Raw genomic sequence first — 21739 nt, 5'->3', positions numbered from 1 at the left:
CATTCACATATGTGTACGTGTGTGTGTGTGTGTACACACACAAAAACCGGAAGAATGATGCACACTTACATCTTCAGATTTCAGGACTTCAGCCCTTTCCACATACACCAGCTGGCAAACATCATCTTCTATCGAGTTGAACTGGCGGCCATTGCACGCCATATAGAAACTATCTGCATCGGCCTAGGTATACCAATGGAGAAAAGGAAAAAATTAAGAGAAATATCCTGAAAATGTGCTTTTTATTCAAGATGCATAGCTTCAATTATTCTCTGCATCAGCATTTAAAATTTATACTCAGAGGAGAGAAAGCAACAGCCAGAAGTACCATCTAAGGAAGCACGTTCTTTAGGTGTGTCAAACTCTGGAACTCCACACCCCGAGTCTCTACAATGTTTCCCGAGACACGAGAGTCTCACTTAAAGCAGCAGAAGCCGCTGACATGCGACACGCGGACAGCTAATACAACTTTAATATTCAACCAGCAAGGGTCATCATTTCCCTTGATAGCAATATTTTTTCCTCGAATCAGCACTTTCTCAGCAGCTGAAAGCAAACGCTTATTTTTGCAAAGCTTAGAACTCAATCGTAACTGACAATTGTTAGGGAAGATTTCTTTTCAAAAACATCACCATCAATGTTAGAGAGAATAAAGGACTAGAGGTACTGGTATGGCGTGAAAAGCCAACTCCTCTTCTTCAATAAACCAAATAATAATAATACATCATAGATAAGGAGGTTTTAAACAATGTAGTGTGTAGTATCAAAAGCAAAATCCTTGGCCAAGATCAAGAGGTCCAAGATGAACCAGCCTTTAAAATACTAAAGGTCTTATTCCTCGGAGTGGAAAACAGGATCAGGGGAAACAGTCCCCTGTAGATAAAACTGTAAAGGCACCTGTGCATTTGTGAATACGAACACAAGCAAATCCGACCTTCTAGTATAGCCTTAGTAGAAAATTACAAACACGTGATTCCAGTTTTTAAACTCAGCAATTTTGAGAGGCAGCTGGGAGGCCAAGGTTTGTCTAGATTTCACTCCCACGTGGACATTAACCCAAACACAGGAAGTTGTGTGCTTTGGCCCTACCAGTGTAGACAAGCTGCATGGGGGGGGGGGGGAAGGAAGGATGTTCTGCAAAAGGACATGCCACGCTGTCAACCTCTAGGAAGAGTTTCAAGTCCGTACCAGGCAAAAATAGTCTTGCCTGTCTACCCCCATAGGATTCTGAACCTTACAGCAAAAGCTTGTGAGCTTCTCCATAGCTTTTAATTTCACTCCAATGATGTAATTCAAGTGTGGATTCTTGATTATTTATATTTTCTTAATATGACCAGATGAGCTAAGCAGCTGAGGGAAGATGATCAATTCTGAACAGTTTTGTTTTGTTTTGGAGGGTGAGGATGGGAGCTTCCTTTTCAGGAAACAACCTGTATTGGGTACAGTGCATTTTAACTTCAAAATGTTAAGAGCCAGTTAATAAATCTCTCTTTAAAAAAAAAAAAAAAAAAAAAAAAAAAATATATATATATATATATATATATATATATATATATATATATATTTAAAGATTTTATTTATTTATTTGACAGAGATAGAGACAGCCAGAGAGAGAGGGAACACAAGCAGGGGGAGTGGGAGAGGAAGAAGCAGGCTCACAGGGGAGGAGCCTGATGTGGGGCTCAATCCCAGAACGCCGGGATCACGCCCTGAGCCGAAGGCAGACGCCCAACCGCTGTGCAACCCAGGCGCCCCAATAAATCTCTTTAATACTAAGCCACCTAAATTGGCTTCCCCCGTTCTCCAAGAGCAATGAAATGCTCTGGATGAGGAAGCAGCACAGTGAGCAAATGGATTTGCATCCTGAGGGAAGTGACTACCCAGAAATAAGGCCACGAGGAGCTGGCTGCACCTGTCCCAGCTCAGGAAAGGCAGACCCCTCCTCAGACCTCCAGCTCTGTAAATGCTTGCTAAGTGAGCACACTTCCTCGGAGGAAGGGACAAAGTCTGTGATACTGAGCAGACGACAAAATCTACTCAACACCAGATAAATGGTTCTTTTCTTGGGAGAGTTGTTTATCTATGACAAAGAAATGCAGTTTTTGAACACATGGATTTCTTTCTTTAAAATCTTGGTATTGGAAATGTAGCTTGTCTGAGTATTTACTGAGCACCCAGCATCTGCCAGGCACTGTGCTACGTGCTAGGACCAGAGGAGAGAACAAAATACACACGGTTCCTACTTCAACGCACCACTGAAATGAACAAAAGCCTGAAGCTAACTGCAAAAAACACAGAAGAAACAGCTCTTTTATTTAAAATGTTTACATTGTATAGAGCCCACCATTTTAAGAAACCCTGCTTTTGTTTTTTGGGTTTTTTTTTTTTTTTTGAATCTTTTGTTCTAACTGTCCTCTTCCCAGGATAAACTCAGAAAAAGAAAAATCCTTTATGATCAAGGTTCCTTTACTGTCACAGTAATCAACTATAATCTCGAGAACATGTTTTTACTTCTCAAAAAAGGGGTCTCTTGGACTGTCCTAAGCATGAGAGTGAAAGTGAGCCCACACACTCTACTGAGAGGTTCTCTCTCCTTTTTTGTCCCCAAGAAGTACAAAAACTGAACCCCCTCTTGCCTTCCTGCATCCTTATGAATTATAAATTCCTTACCCAAAGACTAAGTTTCCTAAGGGTCACAGTACCACTGTGTAAGCGGATCACATTAGAACACCTACAGCATAAAGCTGAAGCCAACAGAAAGTCCAGAGCTTATAGGAGATACAGAGAAGGAATACCCTTAATAAAAATTCTCTGGTGAAAAAAAGAGAAGAGAAAACAGTCAGCTGCCTAGGCTATGGAGTCAAGCTGCATGGGTTTGAAATTTAACTCAGACACTTATTAGCTGTGTGGCTTTGGCGAGTGACTTATCCATGCTTGTTTACTCAATTATAAAAGTGAAAGTAACAACACCTACCTCACAGAATTGTTGCAAGGACTCAAGGAGCCAATGCATGAAAAGCACTTAATAGACCTGGCATCTAGTTGAGTGCTCAATAGCTGGTACCTATTGGAGCCTATTTTTTTCATTAGGGCCCAGTATTAATTTAATAACTTCAAGTCTTATACTAGGAGGGTGTTTTTAGACCTCAGAAAACCCCTGATAGGATAAGCTTCAGACCCTAAGATCCAGCATTAGCAATAAATAAGACAAATCATGATTCCTAGGTCAAGGGTTCTATCCCCATGGGGAAGAGCTCGCACACTGTTTCATAGTCTCAAAACTAACATCTGTGAACTTGTACAACCTGCACTTGGTCAAAAGACAGAGGTAGAGGGACTGCAGGAGTACAAAGAAAATCCTTGAACAGTAACAGAAAATTGCCACAGCATTACCTGCATACTACAAAAGGTGGCCCTTGCTACAGTTTGTGGGTTTAGCAGAGTTTAAGCTATTTAAAAAGTCTAATATGCTCTTAAACATTTTCCCCCAATCTGTTTTTTTAATTTAAGTTCAATTAGCAAACTTAAAATACATCATTAGTTTCTGATGTAATGTTCAATGATTCATTATCCCCAATCTGTTTCAATGTCTTTTCCTGTGTTACTTGCTGACTGCCCTTAATTGTTGAGTAGAAGCTATAACTAAAATATTGCCATTACACAATTTCTTGCCAAGCGATTATCTCCCTTCCCCATACTTTTATCCACTCCTACTGGAAAAAGAGTATGCCCTAGGATTAAAAGTGAGGGCTCAAATCCCAGCTCAGTCACTGAGGGCAAATCACTAACCTCTCTGCAGTCAGTTTCCTCATTTGTAAAACAAGGATAATAACATACTTACTTACTTCAAAGGGTTGTAGTGAGGAGTACATGAGATAATGCACATTAAGCACTTAGCAGAGAGTGGCAGAGCATAAGCAGTCAGTAAGATTGCAAATTATCGTCATTATCCTTGTTATTACATGTGCTACCAGACTTAAAAGGTACCACTTGCCCACTGTTTGCCAAGCTCCTCAGTGACCTTGGAAGGTCTCTTGACAGTCAGTGAACACAGCTGTTCAAGTGCTTTTCCATTCTCATTGTCAACTTGTGAAGTCTAAGTCTGCGTGCAGGAAAGTTCAAACATATTTTAAATGTCTCACCTCAACAGTGGGGTATTTTGTAAAGGTTAAAGATAGCAATTGTGTACCCCCTTATACACAGAACGCTACACTAGGGTTCCCTTTCTGTGGTCCATGGAATAGGCACAAACATAATCCAACTCTCACTTCTATTAATTTCCTCCCCGTGGCCATGAGTGACTGCTCTTGCTGTCAATTCTAGATTTCTGCAAGGAGGGAGATGACAAGTGGGCCTCGTGCCATGGGCTCCCTTTCACCCACGAATCTTGGTAACCAGTCAGAGGCAATGGCAAATGATGCAAAGACACACCCGCTCTTTGCCAATCTGCAAGCTAGACCTGTTTATCTGGGCCGCATTCAGGAAGGCTGCTCTCCAAGGAGGTGAGAAAGAAGTCATTTTTGACAAAGCTGCATTTCAAAACCTAATGAATGGACAAATGTAACAGCCCATCAAAAAAAAACAAACAACAACAAATCAAAACCTACAGATAGGATGGCTCTTTAACAGCCTGGATAATCGCGAAAGCTTATCTCACTCTCATATTCATACAGAAATACGTGTACCATTAAGAATGAATACGTAAAACCAAGAGACTATCTTCCTAACATCTTTAGAACTAAGGCACATGGAAAATGTTGCTTAATGTGACAAGTGAAATGAAACGAATGTCGAAACCTTCTTATATAAAAAAGTATTTGTAATAACATGCGAGTAATTTTAAAAACTGAAAATATCACCATCCTTTCACTGTTTCTGTCTCTTCAGTCAGAACTCTTAAAGCATCTTTAATATGTCAAGGAACGTCCCCAAATCCCTCACCACCAAAATTAAAAGTATAAAAGGGATCTTATTTTCTAAAATGTGCCAAAGAATGTCTCTTAAAAAGAGAATGAGAGAAGCAGGGGCACAGTGTTAAAAGGGCAGATAATAACATGGCATCAATTTCAGAAAGTTTGGGGACTACTACTCTACTGGAATAGTTACTACTGGATAACCAAACACAACTCTAGATTTCACACCCGATCTACTTTATAAAAACATTATGGGTACGAATTAGCATTGTGTGTCTGCTAACGAATTTAGAAAGATTTCTAGACTTACAACAATACCCTAGAAGACAGGTATATCAAGAATCGTAAGTGCAAAATGTAAATCACACACAGCTAGCATCACACAGTTTCAAAAACACAGTTTCTGTGGCAAAGAGATTTTTAATATCTTAACTTTTACCTGTGCACTAAACTTTATCAGCACCATATATTGATTTGGAGTAGAGTCTCTGATGATTTTCATTTGTTCAATTACTTCATTAAATGGGGCGACAAACTTCATAAGGTCATGACTGGTCATTGTAGCAGGGACTGTGAGAATACACAGCATGGCACTGCGCCTCACATCTTCTTTTAAGGAGGTCATCTTACTAATAAGACAATAATTAGACTGTCTTGAATGGATGAGGTATGGTTAGTTCAGACAACACTAATTAGACAACTTTTATGTCCAAGAAAATAGAAAAAAATAAACCTTGTTATATTTCACAGATTGATTTAAACAGAGTGTTACAATACCTGAAAACACACACAACCAGGTTAATGCAGAATACCTTCAACATGTCTGTGATGGAGCTTAAGGTACACTGTGCAATGGTCCTGATTACACGCACCACTGAAATTTTCAACCTTCAGTTAAAGGCTTATTACGGTTATAAATCTGCTGTTTGTGTTTTATTCTCATTAGCTTTTCAATAATAATCTCTCATTAGGTAACTCAGAAGCACAATTCTGTTTTTCCTTTTTTTTTTTTCCTTAAGTTTTAAAATCACTATTCTGGAAGTTAAAGAAAACTGCTCCCACAAAGGCACAGAAGCAGCCAGTGTATGGTTCAAACTACAAGTTAATGGGCACCTCTAACTATGTACTTCTCTCAAGGGGTCTAGAAGAGGAGTGTTCTAAATATAAGAGAGAGAATTCAGAACTATGAAGATGTGACTCTGAAGATTACAGAAATTGTTGTTGGGTTGGAATAGCTGGAATAGAGGAAAAAGAAAAAACCTCCCACAACGCAATTTGCTTTTGAAATGCTGTAAACTTAATCCAACAGGTGTGATCCCAAAAGGCGACCTGACTATTCACTGTTTCCCGGTGGAGACCTAGCAAATATGTTAGGAGGACAGGCTTTGAAGAGATCAGCTACCAATTATCGGAGGGGCTGATGACCCAGCTTATAGATTACCCAGCCAAATGCTTCCTCTCCTTTGGCTTCTTTTGAGTTTTGTGTGGACCACAAAAAAGGGTAAAAGAGATGATGAAACTGTAGTCCATTAACTGACTTGACAGCTTCTTTAGTAAACATTTGAGGGGATCTGAGACTGCAGTGATGTTATAAATCATTTATAATGTTTTTTTTTTCCTTTTTATCTTCCTCCCTTTTAATTTCCCAGTCATCTTACATGCCTACCTTCTCATGGAATATTTTCTTAGGTATTTTCTCAAGTGTATGTACATGTTTCTTTTCTAAGAAGCTTTGACCCAATCTATAAGATTAACCAAATGTAAAACATCTAAGAATTCTCTAACACACAATATATGAAAAATACTATCCTTCTGAAGCTTAAAATACCCACTGCTCTTCAGGGCAAGAAATTTTTCACCGCCCTGAGACAAAAAAACAGACCAATTCAAAAGGAAAAGGATTTTTCTTACTTTGTCTTGTATAGATGCATAATACCATGAACTATTTCAACTGATGGGTTTCCACTAAAGAACGAAATCTGGTCTGGAAGCTGTTTGGATGGAGAATCGGGAGCAGCGTTTATGCATTCTATACTTTGATCTTTACTTCTCTGTGCAGTGGGAGATGCTTCTGAAGACTTCCTTTCTTCCATTGTGGTTTTCAGCTCATCTTTCACAAATCAAAAATTAGCAGATTATAAACTGATAGGAAATATGTGGAAGGATTCTAATTAGGTTAAAATTTTGAGTCAGAAAAATAAACTTCAACAGAGAAATTGTAATGTATTGCATTAAGAACTATATTTACAGAACAGCCAAGTTTTCAGGGGCACCTAAACTTGAAAGTACTCTTTGCCCCACAAAAATTTCATTAATACCCACAGAAACTTGAGGATGGGTCTTACATTTGGCAGTACGATAATAAAAGCAGGTGTTTTCCATCATGGGACTCCTAAATGGGACATTCAGGGCAATTAATTTGGAAAACCAAACCTACCAGTTCTGATCACCTCCATGCTGAAGATATAGTACACAGTCAGTCTCTGGGTTGGAGTGAGCTGGCAGAGAGTGTGTGTGTGTGTGTGTGTGGGGACACAACATGCTTATCTGGATTCATTCGTGATCTGCCACTAACCTAGATGGTAGGTAGCTCTCCTCACTGAATAAAGTTGTCAACCTACCTAGTTAGTATTAATTTAGGAGAAATATTTGGAGACACTGAAATGTGGCTTGACAATTTCATGTAAGACACACAGGTAGTGAAAGATAAAAGTATGTTAGAGGTCAAAATCATGGGCTCATGGAATAACATGTATAAGACAGGCAACCAGGGGCTTATGTTACATGAGTCTGGGGTTTTAGAAAGCATACCTGGATTGGACTTCATGGTCTCAATGATCACATCTGTCATTTCTCGACGGCCAAGATGCTGATGTATGATTGCTGCTTTCTCCCCTGGTGACTTCCCTTCTAAAGAGGCCACAGCTGAAGCTAGCGTCTTCTTTTTGATCTCCTCATCAGACATTTCCCCGGCTAGGGAACACATGAATGATTAATATATGATAATAACACAAGCTCTTCTCCACTTTCAATGTATCCATCCATAAGCTTCCCTTTTCTCTCTGCTGCCCTCCCCCAAGATAATAAGATGCTTTGCATCTCTCACTCACCTCTGGGGCTCCTCAGTGCCCAGCAGATAGTCAATAAACACCCAGTGCAATAAATTCAGAAATGCGGGGTTGTTCTAGTGAAATCATGCACTTTATTTTTTTTTTTAAAGATTTTATTTATTTGACAGAGATAGAGACAGCCAGCGAGAGAGGGAACACAAGCAGGGGGAGTGGGAGAGGAAGAAGCAGGCTCATAGCAGAGGAGCCTGATGTGGGGCTCGATCCCATAACGCCGGGATCACGCCCTGAGCCGAAGGCAGACGCTTAACCGCTGTGCCACCCAGGCGCCCCGAAATCATGCACTTTAAAGCAAATCAATGAGAATAAGAGCTTTAGAGAAGGTGCAACAGTGATTATGTCCGTGTTGAACCAACATTTTAAGTAGTCTCTGGTAAAGTGAAACTGTGTTGAGTCCCAAATGGAGGTCTCAAGTTCATCAATAAAAATTTCAAAAACCTTTAGCAGTAGTGCTCTTAAACACCCTGGGTTAGCCTCATGCCATGAATCATACCATGAAAATCTGTGATCACGGTCTTAAATCAATGAAACACACAAAAATGGAAAAGGTACCTGGAGACTCGATTGAAATACTCTTAATATAAGTTCTATCATAGCAGGAACCAGGCCTATTTTGCCCACCACTGTATCCCCAGCATTTACACCACAGTGCCTAGCACACCCTGGAAGGTCCTTCAAGTTTTGTTGAATCAGTGAATCAATGACTGACCCGTGTAGAGGTGTATACGTGCCTAATATCAAGTTAGCTGACCGTCTCAACTTAGGGATCACTTGTAGTCTTTGAAAGGTGCTTGTAACCCATTAAATCGTATTCAATTTTTAATCTGCAGCTCCGAAGTTCACACATTCAGGGGAATTTCCAAGGACACCATCTCTACCATCCCCAGGGCCCCTCCCCAAACCAAAAAGATCCTCTTGTGATAGCTTTCCAAACTCTTCCTTTCCTTCACAGCTCTTTTCATGGATGTAATTCCACCTTTATTCTGTAATTATTTAATTAATCTGTCTACCTCACTGAGCTGCTGGTACCATTAAAGCAGGGACCACGTCTGAGTCTCCAAACAACTAAAATCCCAGCAGATAGCATTCGGTAATTCATTCTTGAATAAATGTTATTGTTAGGGAATTGCTTAAGGTCCAAGGAACACAGTCATAGCTCCATTCCCCACGAAGGAGGCTGTGTGGCTGGTAATGAACAGCTCAGACTCTCAAGTCCAGCTCTGAGTTAGAATCCCAGTTTCACCACTTACAGACAATCGTGGGCAAGTCACTTAATCACTGGGCTTCAGTTTCCCAATCTGTAAAAGGCACGTACATTTCCCTAACAGAGTTGTTGTGAAGATAATTAAAGAAGACAAGGCACACAAAGTGTTCAGTACAGTGCTGCGACACAGGAAGTGTACAAACTTTAGCTAGTTACTACTGTAGTTGCAGGGCGCCTCAACAGAAATTCTTCCAAATAGGAACGATTTAATTAAACCACGAACCGTCAGCATCTCTGAGATCCAGCCTCTGCCTTCACAAAGCCTGCAGGAGAGCAACCTACACAACTTGACTCTAACCCTGGGTGGAGAGGGCGACGCGCCAGGTATAAACAAAGTGCCCGTGGGAAGGCACCAGGAGGGAGGGACCGGGAAGGGCTTCCCAGAGATGACATCCGAGAGGCCTATTTAGGATGGCTGGAATGAGACGGATCTCAACCACCTCTCAATTTCTTCCTGACACAAAGGCCCTCGCCGCCGCCTTTCCCCGGGTCCGTACTTTGGGAGGGCGAGGCTCCCGGGCCCCGGCGCGGGGCTAAACGCGAGGCTGCGAGGCCGCGGGACTCACCGGCGGCGCTGAAGCCGAAGCCGGCGGGGACGGGCGAGTGTTCCGCAAGCTCCAGTCGGATGACAACCAGTGACACACTCATAGGGCAGGCGCTGGCCGGCGCGGGCCCCGGCGGGCTCAGGCGAGGCTGGGAGGCGAGCTGAGAGGCCGAGCGGCCCAGGGTCGGCAGCGCTGCCACCGCCTCAGCGCCGCCGCCGCTGCCTCGGTAGCAGCAGCTCCGCGCGCAATCCTCCGAGCCACAACCACCCTCACTTCCGCCTCCCGGCCGCCGTCGCCGACCGCGAGGTTACGCGTGCGCGCATTAGCGTGCGCTCCGATTGGATGGGGTGGCGGCCACGTGATTGGCGTACCGGCGCGGAGGTGAGTCTGCGCTCCCTGGACGGGATCTGGAGGAGGTCGGGGAGGAGGAAGCTTGAGAAGGTTCGGGCGCTGTCTACCCCCTTACGCCGATCGGTGGGTTTGCGCCCAGGCCCGAGTTTACCCACCTGAGAGGCCGTACTCTCAGGCTACCTCCCGACGGCGAAGGGTCCGGGTCCGCGAGGTCTCCGAATTGTCCGAGGAACCGGGCCCTGTGGCGAGCTCTTGCCCCTTTGTTGTGTTTGACCCCTCGCTCCAGCGCTAGAGGGGTTGCTTAGTGTTAGCCACACTTGACAGATAGGTACGCAAAAGCCCAGAGAGGTCTATGCGCCTCTCTGAAGGCCTTTGAAGAATAGAGACTCGATTGCAGTGTTTCTGACTCTGTCGAGGTAGGGCGGTGGGCTGGTAAAGCGCACGGTGTTGGGAGTTAGATCTGGGCTCTGCTCCCCGCCCCATAATTTCACAAATGTTTACTGAGAGCCTAAGCACTGTTGGGGTGATGGGGATAGTTTCGTGAATAAGGTAAACAAATAGTTCTTGCTCTAATGGAGTCGACCTTGATCGGTTGTGTGACCTTGAGCTAGGTTTTGGCATAAGAGTGGGATAATATACAACCATGAGCATGAAATAAATAGAGCCTGTGGCTCTGCATATATCATTTTTCTTAGATTCAGCTTTCTTTCCAGTATGTCAGACCGTCTTTAGCATATAGATACTGAGAGCCACAATCAGTACCTAAATGTCGCACACATGACAGGATGCTATTCCAAACACATGCTAAAAGGGTTTCTAAGATGTGTCAGCACATCCTGGACACATGTAGGTCCCTGGACTACATAGGCAGATAACATGACCACATGCTATATATGTATATGGGTTGTGACTGCATCTTATGAAATATGTTTCAATACAGACTTTATATCAGGGTTTCTCAGTCTTTGCACTATTAACATTTTGGGTCCCGATAATTCTTTGGGGTGTGTGTCCTACGCTTTATAGGATATTTAATGGCATCCCTGGCCTGACCCACTGGATACCAGTAGCACTGCCCAAGTGGTGACAACCAAAAATGTACCCAGACATTGCTAAATGTCCTCTTGGGACCAAAATCACACCCTGTTGAGAATCGCTGTGAAAATGCATATGCCATAGTCACATAGTTTATGCATATAACATATGAGACCTCATATGAGCTTTTATAGTATACTACAGTAGTAGATAACATTTTTTTTCTTTTCTTTTTTAGAGAAGGAGTGGGGAGCAGAGGGAGAGTGAGAGAGAAAATCTTAAGCAGGCTCCACACCCAGCAGCAGAGCCCGACTCAGGGCTTGATCTCACAACACTAAGATCATGACCTGAGCTGAAAACAAGAGTCAGATGCTAAACCAACTAAGCCACCCAGGTGTCCCAGTAGTAGATAACATTTAATAGTGTGCCAGGTACTAACTAGAGTGCTTTACATACTTTATCCCACATAATAGTAACTATATGAGACTGGTGTATAATTATTCCCATTTACAGAGGAGGAACCTGAGTCTCAGAAACTTGCTCAGGATCTCACACTCAGTAAGTGGCAAAACTAGAATTCAAACCCAGGCAATCTGATTCTAGAGCCACACTCAACCGCTACTAAACCATCTTCTTAATATGTGACAGCATGCTGTGTGCATATTTATAAAGCATAAATTAAGTAGCAAGGCTACATTATCATACTAATCTCATTCTGAAAGTCAGAAGACAAATATTCTCTATGGTACAGAAGGAAGATGCTAGTTCCAGAGAATAGTTAACTAGTGACGGGCAAGTTGGGCTTGTTACCGTTCTTTGTGGCTGTCAACAACTAAACCTGTCCCCTGCCTTCTCCTATGTTCTTTTTTTTTAAATTATTATGATATGTTACTCACCATACAGATCATCATTATCCCCTATGTTCTGATTCATCCAGTTTATTCATCCTTCCAGCTTATTTATATTGAACACTTGCTGTGTGTCTAGATGCAGTGCTAGGCCCCAGGGGGATGGGTGTACACAAAGATGAAATATATACAAAGATGAAAAGATAGGCCTTGCTTTAAGGAGCTTACAATTATAGGAGCAGATAAGCATCAAAACAGTTACTCCATAATGGAGTAACTGCTCTAGTGAAGGTATGGGGAAGAAGCAATGGGAGTTTCAGGAAAAAAAAAAAAAAAAAAAAAGTAACAGAGGCTGCCTGGAAAAGAAAAAGCCTCAGGGTGCCTGGCTGGTTCACTCAGTAGAACATGAGTCTCTTGAATTCTAGCCCCATGTTGGGTGTGGAGCCTACTTTAAAAAATAAAAATAAATTAAATTTTTTTTAAAAAGTCTCTCCAGAGGAGGTGGTGAAGGTAAAGCTGAGGCCGTGATGTAAAAATGAGTGAGATGTACCAGCAGAGGAAGCGGGAAAAGCTGTCATAGTCAGTGCATAGCTACCAAAGTCTAGAGGTGGGAGAAATCAGTGTTTTGCCACTCTGAACAGTGTTGGGAAGTGGCTGGAACAGAACCATCATCTCTAGTTGGAAGGAATAAGCAAGCTGGTCATGGGAGCATTGCCCACTCATCCATTAGTACCCTCAGTGGAGATGCGAGTCAGCCCTTCAGGCCCCAGAGAGGCTTTTCATCGCTGTTAAGCCCTGACACAAAGTTTTTGACGCTTTTAAGGAGCCTATAAATAAACTCCTTCCATCATAAACTCTGGCCTCGGTGTGGGAACATAAGTAAAACTGAAAATGCAAATCAACCTTTTCAAGTGTTTCATTTCAAAACCTACCCCCCCAATCCTGCACATTTCCAATTACATGAAAAACACATAGTATCGTCTTAAAGATTTACTGCTTGAGAACCCCTTTCTCTGTAGAGTCTTCTATGGTTTATTGAATCCTGATGGCCGCACCGAAGTAACTCCCATCCAACTTACAGGCTGTCTTCCCAAACTATTTTGTTCAAACACGATTTTTAGTAAGCTTTGAAGCTATAGAAATCACACAAAAAGTGTAAAGATTTTCATGAGGAACTGATTGCAAATAGAATTTGCTTTCATTATTTTGTTTTTACCCCAGCTTTTTACTTCAGACATACAGAGCAGTTGAAAGAATAGTACAATGAATGATCTCTCATATACTCTTCATCATATGCCCATCGCCTAGATTGACGAAACATCTTGCCACATTTGGTTTATCTCTATCCCCGTATATAGGTGTATGTCTATATACATATGTGTGTGTTGTGTGAGTATGGTTTTTTTTAACTTTTTGAAAGTGTATTTACAAAAGAGACAAAGGGAGAACAGTTAAGAGCCTGTTGCAGTGGCGTGCAGGAGGGCTGTTGGTGCAATGGAGGCGGCGTCAGTACTAGGAGGAGGTCGGTACCGGACATTCTGGGAGTATACAGAAAAGGCTTCTCATCTGTCTTTTCTGGTAGCCAGAGGAGGTTTCACAAAGGAAGTGATAGGTAAACTAAAACCTAAAGGACAATTTGGAATTAGCCGGGTAACAGGTGGAATGGAGCTGTCCAGGGCAAGGAAACAGCAGAGGCAAAGGCATGGTAGCTGGAGGAGAACATCATGTGTTTGAAGAAGCTGCATGTAGATTTTGCATGTCCACATCATCCAGATTAAGGTAAAAAAAAGAGGGAGAGTTGCTGCTGAAAGTGAGGGCAGATTTTAGAGGACCTCTGGAGGCATGTTAAGGAACTGAGAGTTTATCTTGAAGGCAATGGGGAGCCACTGAAAGTTTTAAGCGGCGTTAGGATGTGGCCAAATGTGCAGTTTTGAAGGCACACTCTTAACTCTGCTTGAAGAGTGGAGAAAGAATGAGAAGGAGTTTGAGAAGAGGCAAGGGGACCGGTTAGGGGGCTTGTTGCAATGATCTGTGGGTAGTAAGTGGAAAGAGGTAGATGGCCATTTTCAGGAGGAGGATGACAGCACAGAGCACATGAATTGAGGTGGCCAGGTGGGGGGGCTGAGGAAGTCAGGGGTGAATCTGTCTTCTAGCTTGAGGAGCTAGCTGAACGATGGAGCCCTTTACTGGGCTAATGAGCTTAGAAAACAGAGTAGTCTGGGAGGGTTCAGTTCTGGTTGTGGTTTGAAGTGTCTGCGGGAGATAGTGGAGATGTCCGTTTGGCACACCTGAGCTCCCGGGTGGAGGTCTGGATTGGAGGCAGTGAAGGAAAGCTGTGCCCTGTGTCTTCTTCTCGTGCAGTCTTGGCCTCAGCATGTGCATAAGGCAGCTTTTCCAGTCCTCTCTTCTCCAATGGGCTTGGAGGGCAGCCTTCCCGAAACACACCTGGGGCAGGCACCGGCGAGCCAGGCGATGGGCACATTCTGGAGACGGCACCTACAGAGCGGTGATTTTTGACATGGGTGGAGTTCTCATTTCTTCTCCAGGGAGAGTGGCTGCAGGTGAGCTCTTCCTTGTGTTTCATTTTTGGAGACTAGCTTCGGGGTGGGGGGGAATGAAGTGTGTAAGGGGAGGCTGAGAGGAACATTTGGGCAGCGGTGTATCCCAGCGGCTGATACCCTGATTCTGGCATCAATTTCCAAGCACTTTGTGGCTGAGTACCTTGGGCAAATTATTCAACGTCTCTGAGTCTTCATTTTCTTACCGTTAAATTAAGGCTAATAATGGTACCTACCTCTTTGGGATTTGGGGAGAGTTAAGTGAAATAATTACTTGCTTAGCACAGTGAGTGCTTGACTCATCTTAAATTCACAATAAATGATGAGCTGCCATTGCTACTGTTGTTATTGGTAGTAGTAGAATTTAACTACCTTTCTCTGAGACCCGGGCTGCTTCTCTGAGAAACGTGGTTTAGGTCCCATAAGGTCAAAACTCTAGTCTCTGATCCTTTCTTTATTGGCCTCTCCTGGTTTACTTTTTTCCTTATTCAGTCCAACTGACTTGAGTTGGATTAATTTTGGCTTCAAGTGTTAGAAAACCAAACAGAAAAGTGACTGAAACAAGATCAAAGTTTCTTTGGCACATGAAGGCTCAGGTATGTGGTAGGGGGCTAGTATGTTGCTTTGGGATATCAGGCACTCAGGCTGTTTCTATTGTATTGCTCTGCTCCGAATGCTCTTCATTTCCAGTTCCACCTCATGGTCTATCTTCGCTGCTTCACCTCCTACCCTCACATTTGCATTCCAGCCAGCAGGAAGGAAAAAAGGCCAAAGAGCTGACTTCCTACGGTGGCTGGTTGGGCAGTTCTCTGTGCTAAGCCAACCCAAGTACAGGTTTTATATGCCCCTGAGTAAACGATTCCTATTGACCTTAAACTTGAAACAGTTACTTTATCAGCAAAAATGAGTTTGTTTGGGAATAGCAAGAGAATTGCAGTTTGGGTCAAGCAAGCTATGGCCAATACCATAGGCTAGTCCAACAAAAGAGAGGAACATTATTTTATGGAGAAAGAGGAGGAAATTGGGAGGGCTTTGTTTTGAACAAAAGTCCACTGGAGAAAGGCAGGAGTTCACGGTGATGATGATTTCTCATCAGCAGAGTTGCTGGGGTAGTGAGTTCAGCATACATCTTTCTCTTCTTGAGGCCAGGAAGTGATGATCCTTTCCCATTGGAGATTCTTCTGTTGGGGGTCCGTCACTGACGGAGTTGGACGGGTGTGAGTGCTCCCCCTGCTGGCCTCCTGGCTTCATTTCAGCGAGGTTTCCCTTCTCACGTGACCAGCTGAGCAAGCTGACTGGGAGAGCAGTTTTTTGGCTCCAACTGCAGCTGGGCTCTCAGCCTCTCTATTCCTCTGTTCATATTCCTCTGGCATTTACCGCAGGGCTGTTTGGACCTCCCCATCAGTCATCCTACTCCCCCCTCCCCAAACCTTCCTACTTGGCAGACAGCTGAATCTCCTCTTTTTATAGAAAACAAAGATCACCAGACAGGAGTTTTCTCAACTTTCTCCAGAATATCTTGAGAACCTATTTGCTTCTCTCCACTCCATCTGCCTCAGCCCAGGGTTAGATCCCTATCTTCCCTCACCTGCACCATCACATGAGCCTCCGAACTCCTCTGTCTCTGCCTGCTGGCGCTCTGGGTTTTGCACCACCTTCCATGAACCCCCAGAATTACCTTTCTGAAATACAGATCTTATCTCCTCACTCCCTTGCTTCAAATCCTCGAGTGCCCTGCTTTGTCCCTTAGATTAAGTCCAGAAGCTTTCGCTTGGTATCCAAGGCCTCTTGCAAATTAGCCCTCACGTCCTGTGTCGCAGCATTGCCCACGTTTCAGCTGCCGTGGACTACCTGATGTTCTTTAAACTTGCCAAACACATTGACACTCTTCTATCTTTGCAAGTTCTCTCCCCGCTGCTGGCAGCTACCCTTCCCCACCCGCTCCACCTGTTCAAATCTTACTGGTACTTTTGATGGTAAGCGAATCGGCGCATTACTCACACAGTGCCTGGAGGCTTGCACGCTCAGTACATCTTGTGGTGGTTCTTAGTATGGATGTTAAGACTTCTCTTCTATGAAGGCTTCTCCGACCTCCTCCCTGGGCAGAATGTCCCCGGCTAGCATGTTCCCAGATCACTTTAACCTTTACCAAGGTGGTTTTAGTTAGCAAACTTTTTCTGTAAAGGGCTAAGTAGGCTTTGCAAGCCATACAATCTCTGTCACAACTGTTCAGTTTTGCTGTCGTGGCAAGAAAACAGTGACAGACAGTAGTAAATGAATGGGTGCGGTTGTGTTCTAATAAAACTTTACTTACAGGGGCGCCTGGGTGGCACAGCGGTTAAGCGTCTGCCTTCGGCTCAGGGCGTGATCCCGGCGTTATGGGATCGAGCCCCACATCAGGCTCTTCTGCTGTGAGCCTGCTTCTTCCTCTCCCACTCCCCCTGCTTGTGTTCCCTCTCTCGCTGGCTGTCTCTCTCTCTGTCGAATAAATAAATAAAATCTTTAAAACAAAAACAAAAACAAAAACACTTTACTTACAAGAACAGATAGGAGATAGATTTGGTTCCCAGGCCGTGTGTTGCATACCCTTGGTTTAGTTGGTACATCTGTGTGGTATTCCATTATATGGATGTACAATAGTTGATTTAACAAGCCATTTATTAATATACATTTAAGTTTCTGGTTTGGTTTTTTTTAAAGATTTTATTTATTTATTTGAGAGAGAGAGAGAATGAGTGGGGGGAGGGGCAGAGGGGGACTCAGGATTTGATCCCAAGACTTGATCCCGAGACTCTGGGATCATGACCTGAGCCGAAGGCAGATGCTTAACTAACTGAGCCACCCAGGTGCCCTCTGATTCTTCTTATTACAAGGGATTCTGCACAGCCTTGTACATATTCTTTGCTGACTTTTATAGATATATCTGTGGGAGAAATTCCTAGAAAGTGGAATTACTACATCAGATATACATTTAAAATTTTGCTCTCCATAGAGGGTGTACTTGTTTCCACTCCCATCAACAGTATATGAGAGTGCCAGTTTCCTTATGTGCTTGCCAATTCTCAGACCATAAAAAATGTTACACACTTTAGTTCTCAAATTAAACAAGTATGATTATTTGGATTGAGCTTTAAAAGTCTTGCTCTTCTCGGGGCACCTGGGTGGCTCAGTTGGTTAAACATCATCGACTCTTGGTTTTGGCTCAGGTCATGATCTCGCAGTGGTAGCACTGAGCCCCTCATCGGGCTCCATGTTCAGGGTGGAGTCAGCTTAAGATTCTTTCTCTCTTCCCCTTAGCCCGTTCCCACTCTCCTGCATGCATGCTCTCTCTTTCTCTCTCTCTCTCAAAAAAAAAAAAAAAGTTCTTGCTATTCTCGAAAGATATAGATCAGATTAGTAACATCAATTATTTCTGAAGAATGAGATTGCTTTGGGGCACCTGGGTGACTCAGTCGGTTAAGCATCTGCCTTCAGTTCAGGTCACGATCCCAGGGTCCTGGGATTGAGTCCCACATCAGACTCCCTGCTTGCCAGGGAGCCTGCCTCTCCCCTGCTTGTGAGCTCTCTCTCTAATAAATTAGTAAAATCTTAAAAAAAAAAAAAAAAAAAAAAGAAAAAAAGAATGAGATTGCTTGTCATTTTACTTTCTTTTTTTTATACTTTCTATAGTCAGATATTTTCAGTGCACAGGCCCTACTTTATCAAAACAAAAACAATGTGTAAAGCTCATTATGTCTTAGAAATAATTATGATTGCTTTATATATTTTTGCCCCATAGCAGCTGTATTCTAGAAAGAAAAAACAACCTCGTACAAGAAAGAGCAGCCCATCCAAAGGTTCCCAGTGTACACGAATGCTGATCCATTCACTGCCTGAGCTCCTCGTGGATAAAATTTTCCTCTTTAGTCTACAAAGACAACATCCCCCAAGCGAACGTTTCCGAGTACCAGCAGCCCTGCAGCCATACAGGGGTACTACAGTTTATAAAATGACAGGCTTGTTTGCGAGTGCTGGCAGAATCCAGCTTATTATGCATGTATTTCCTTACTACATGCCAGGACCGTGTGAGGGAGCCAGCTAATGAGAGACCTGGGAAGAAAATGCATAGCGCAGCGTCCAGAGTCTCGGCAAGCAGGCGGTGAGGACCAGACACTTAGCAGCGGTGTCCCTGCCGTGTCACTGTTGCCTTGGAGGCCTAAGGCTGAGTTCTGCATTTCCTGAATTTGTTCAGATTCCCAGCAGAACCCACCCGGTACCACAAGCAGGGACTGGTACAGCAGTTCCCCCAGAGTTTCGCGGAGCCCAGCCATCTGTCGATGTACTTCAGTTATTGCGTATTTTATTCCTATAGAATGGGAACTACAAAATCATATCCCTCCTGGAACTATACGGAAGGCCTGGATCTTAGGCGGCGAAAACGGGCCCTGGATGAAACTTATGAGGGGAGAGATAACAACAGAGGATTCCCTGCAAGAATTTGGGAGCCTCTGCTCTGAAATTGTGAGTGACAAACACACTCGAATTTACATATTCTTTTTGCCAAATGGGTGGATGCCATAGTCACTCATTAAGTTGATTAAACTGCAAATAAAGAAGAAAAAACCTAATAAGCTATGATAAGTTTTTTTGTTTCTTTGTTTTTTTTAATATATCAAGTTTTTCTTTCTTTCTTTATTTTTTGGTTGGTTTTTTTCAAGTTTTTATTTAAATTTTAGTTGGTTAACATGCAGTGTAATATTAGTTTCAGGAGTAGAATTTAGTGGTTCATCACTTGCATGTAACAGCCAGTGCTCATCACAAGTGTGCTCCTTAATGCCCATCACCCATTTGCATTAGAAGTTTTTAATGTATTTCTTCCATCCCCAGGTACTCAGTTTTAGCTACATATATGAATAAGTATAAGTATTCTTTACCAAGCTCTGCCATCAGCTGTTGTCCATCTGTAACGGGAGCTGTCTGCATAATGGCTTCGATCAGAAAGTTTATTTAGAGCAATAATAAGGGGCTACTGGGTGGCTCAGTCGGTCGAGTGTGCCACTCTTGATTTTGGCTCGGGTCATGCTCTCAGGGTTGTGGGATCGAGCCTCATGTTGGGCTCCATGCTCAGTGTGGAGTCTGCTTGAGACACTCTCTCCCTCTGCTTCTGCCCCTCCCGCTCATGTTGTCTCTCTTCTCTCTCAAATAAATAAATTAAATCTTTAAAAAAAATTTTTTAATCTGAAAAAATAAAGCAATAATATTGAAACTTTTCTCTGTACTATGCATTATTCTAAGTTTTTTTTTTTTTTTAAAGATTTTATTTGTTTCAGTGAGAGAGACAGAGACACCGAGAACAAGCACTAGTGGGGAGGAAAGGGAGAAGCAGGCTCTCCGCTGAGCAGGGAGCCTGACACGGGGCTCGATCCCAGGACCCCGGGGATCATGACCTGAGCTGAAGGCAGCCGCTTAAGTGACTGAGCCACCTCGGCGTCCTTGTACTAAGTTCTTTGTTTACATTAACTCAAGTGTAGACTTCACAGTAATCCTACTAAAATATGATTTAAAATACAGTAAACAAAGTTCTGTGGCTCAGTGGAGGTAATGGTTGCACAATAATGAATGTACTTAATGCCACCCAACTACACACTTAAAGTGGTTAAAATAGTAAATGTTATGTCTCTTTTACCACAATTTCAAATATATATGTAAAACATTGTGGTAAATGAAAGAAAGCAGCTGGTCAAACAAGACCACATATTGTATGATTCCATTTATATGAAATGCCCAGAGTAGGGAAATCTATAGGAACAGAAAGTACGTTACTGATATTCTAGGACTGAGAGTATTGGGGAGTGGGGGGTGGAATGGGGAATGACTGCCAATATATATGGGGTTTCTTTTCAGGGTGATGAAAATGGTCTAAAATTGATTGTGGTGATGGGCACACATTTGTGAACATCGTAAAAACTTTGAATCGTACAATTTATGGGTGAATTGTGCGGTATATGAATTGTATTTCAATGAAGCTGTTCTATAGTATGTGTGTATGTGTGTGTATGTGTGTGATTGTGTAAAATAGCAGACTTGCCTTGGCAGATTTTGAAATATGATGAGAGTTTTCATTTTTTTTAAAGATTTTATTTATTTATTCGACAGAGATAGAGACAGCCAGCGAAAGAGGGAACACAAGCAGGGGGAGTGGGAGAGGAAGAAGCAGGCTCATAGCAGAGGAGCCTGATGTGGGGCTCGATCCCATAACGCCAGGATCACGCCCTGAGCCAAAGGCAGATGCTTAACCGCTGTGCCACCCAGGTGCCCCTGAAATATGATGAGAGTTTTCAAAACCTACATGGATTGAATTTAAAAAACGGAAAACGGGTCAGAAACTGAAGTTTATAGTGGTGATGCTGAGGCGATAAAAAATCATTACGTGTCTTCCGGATCGTTAAGAATTAAATTTGATGTGCTTCATATACCTTTGGAGTCTATGCTTTTGAAGATTGCCAATCCATGCGTGAAATAAAGAATTCATGTAACTGGAATATTGATATAAATAACTCCATTCTCTCACCATTGGCACTTGAAGTCTGTCTTCACAACCTTGTTCGTAAGGCCGAAGGAGAATTCCTTTAGGTAGCAATATTTCCCTCTTGTTGGTGATAAGCTGTTCCTCCTACTCTTAATTATTGTTCATTCTCCTCTCCCCTCCCCCCTTTTAGGCGAAGACCTCCGTACCTGTGGGCTCCTTTTTCTCTCTGCTGACCAGTGAGCAAGTGGCAAAGCAGTTCCCAGTGATGACTGAGGCCATCACCCAGATTCGGGCAAAAGGCCTTCGGACTGCAGTCTTGAGCAATAATTTTTATCTTCCCAGTGGGAAAAGCTTTTTGCCCCTGGACCGGAAACAGTTTGATGTGGTAAGCTTGAAGTGATCCAGACAATAACAACAGAGTCTCTGTCCTTGCTTCAGATTGCGCCATTAAACGCTGCCTTTTAGCAGGTCTTGAGTGAGTGGGTTTTCTTATTCAGACGAACTTGACTAAATTAGGCATAGCCATAACAGGATGAAAAAAGGACTTTAAAAAAGGTCACTGAGCTCTCAGCAAAGTCCAGTATTTTGG

At 43.0% G+C, this 21739-nt stretch overlaps 2 protein-coding genes across 4 annotated transcripts in view; one reads left to right on the top strand and one right to left on the bottom strand.

Annotated features, from left to right (window-relative positions):
- BRAP (BRCA1 associated protein) overlaps positions 1-21739 on the bottom strand; it is a 90679-nt gene that overhangs the window by 18571 nt on the left and 50369 nt on the right. For 2 of the 3 annotated variants that reach the window (XM_045776634.2, XM_045776642.2), the window contains exons 3-6: positions 7725-7886; positions 6825-7023; positions 5353-5542; positions 70-183 (exon numbers count right to left, since the gene is read on the bottom strand). In XM_045776634.2, the coding sequence (XP_045632590.1) occupies positions 70-183; positions 5353-5542; positions 6825-7023; positions 7725-7878 (657 nt within the window). In that variant the 5' untranslated portion in view covers positions 7879-7886. Of the gene's footprint in view, positions 1-69; positions 184-5352; positions 5543-6824; positions 7024-7724; positions 7887-9871; positions 10141-21739 lie in introns of those variants that run through there. The other variant, XM_045776659.2, reaches the window with a different exon arrangement.
- The window catches only part of ACAD10 (acyl-CoA dehydrogenase family member 10), a 51576-nt gene continuing 40000 nt past the window's right edge, over positions 10164-21739 (top strand). Inside the window, 4 exon segments of the mRNA XM_087857162.1 lie at positions 10164-10231; positions 14446-14645; positions 18994-19142; positions 21341-21535. Of these exon segments, the coding sequence (XP_087713288.1) occupies positions 14459-14645; positions 18994-19142; positions 21341-21535 (531 nt within the window). The 5' untranslated portion in view covers positions 10164-10231; positions 14446-14458.

Source organism: Ursus americanus, chromosome 30, assembly GCF_024610735.1.
Source record: "Ursus americanus isolate L20-20 chromosome 30, mUrsAme1.1.p, whole genome shotgun sequence".
Lineage (NCBI taxonomy): Eukaryota > Metazoa > Chordata > Mammalia > Carnivora > Ursidae > Ursus > Ursus americanus.
Note: the sequence above shows the minus strand (reverse complement) of the source record. Positions and strands in the feature narration are given on the sequence as shown.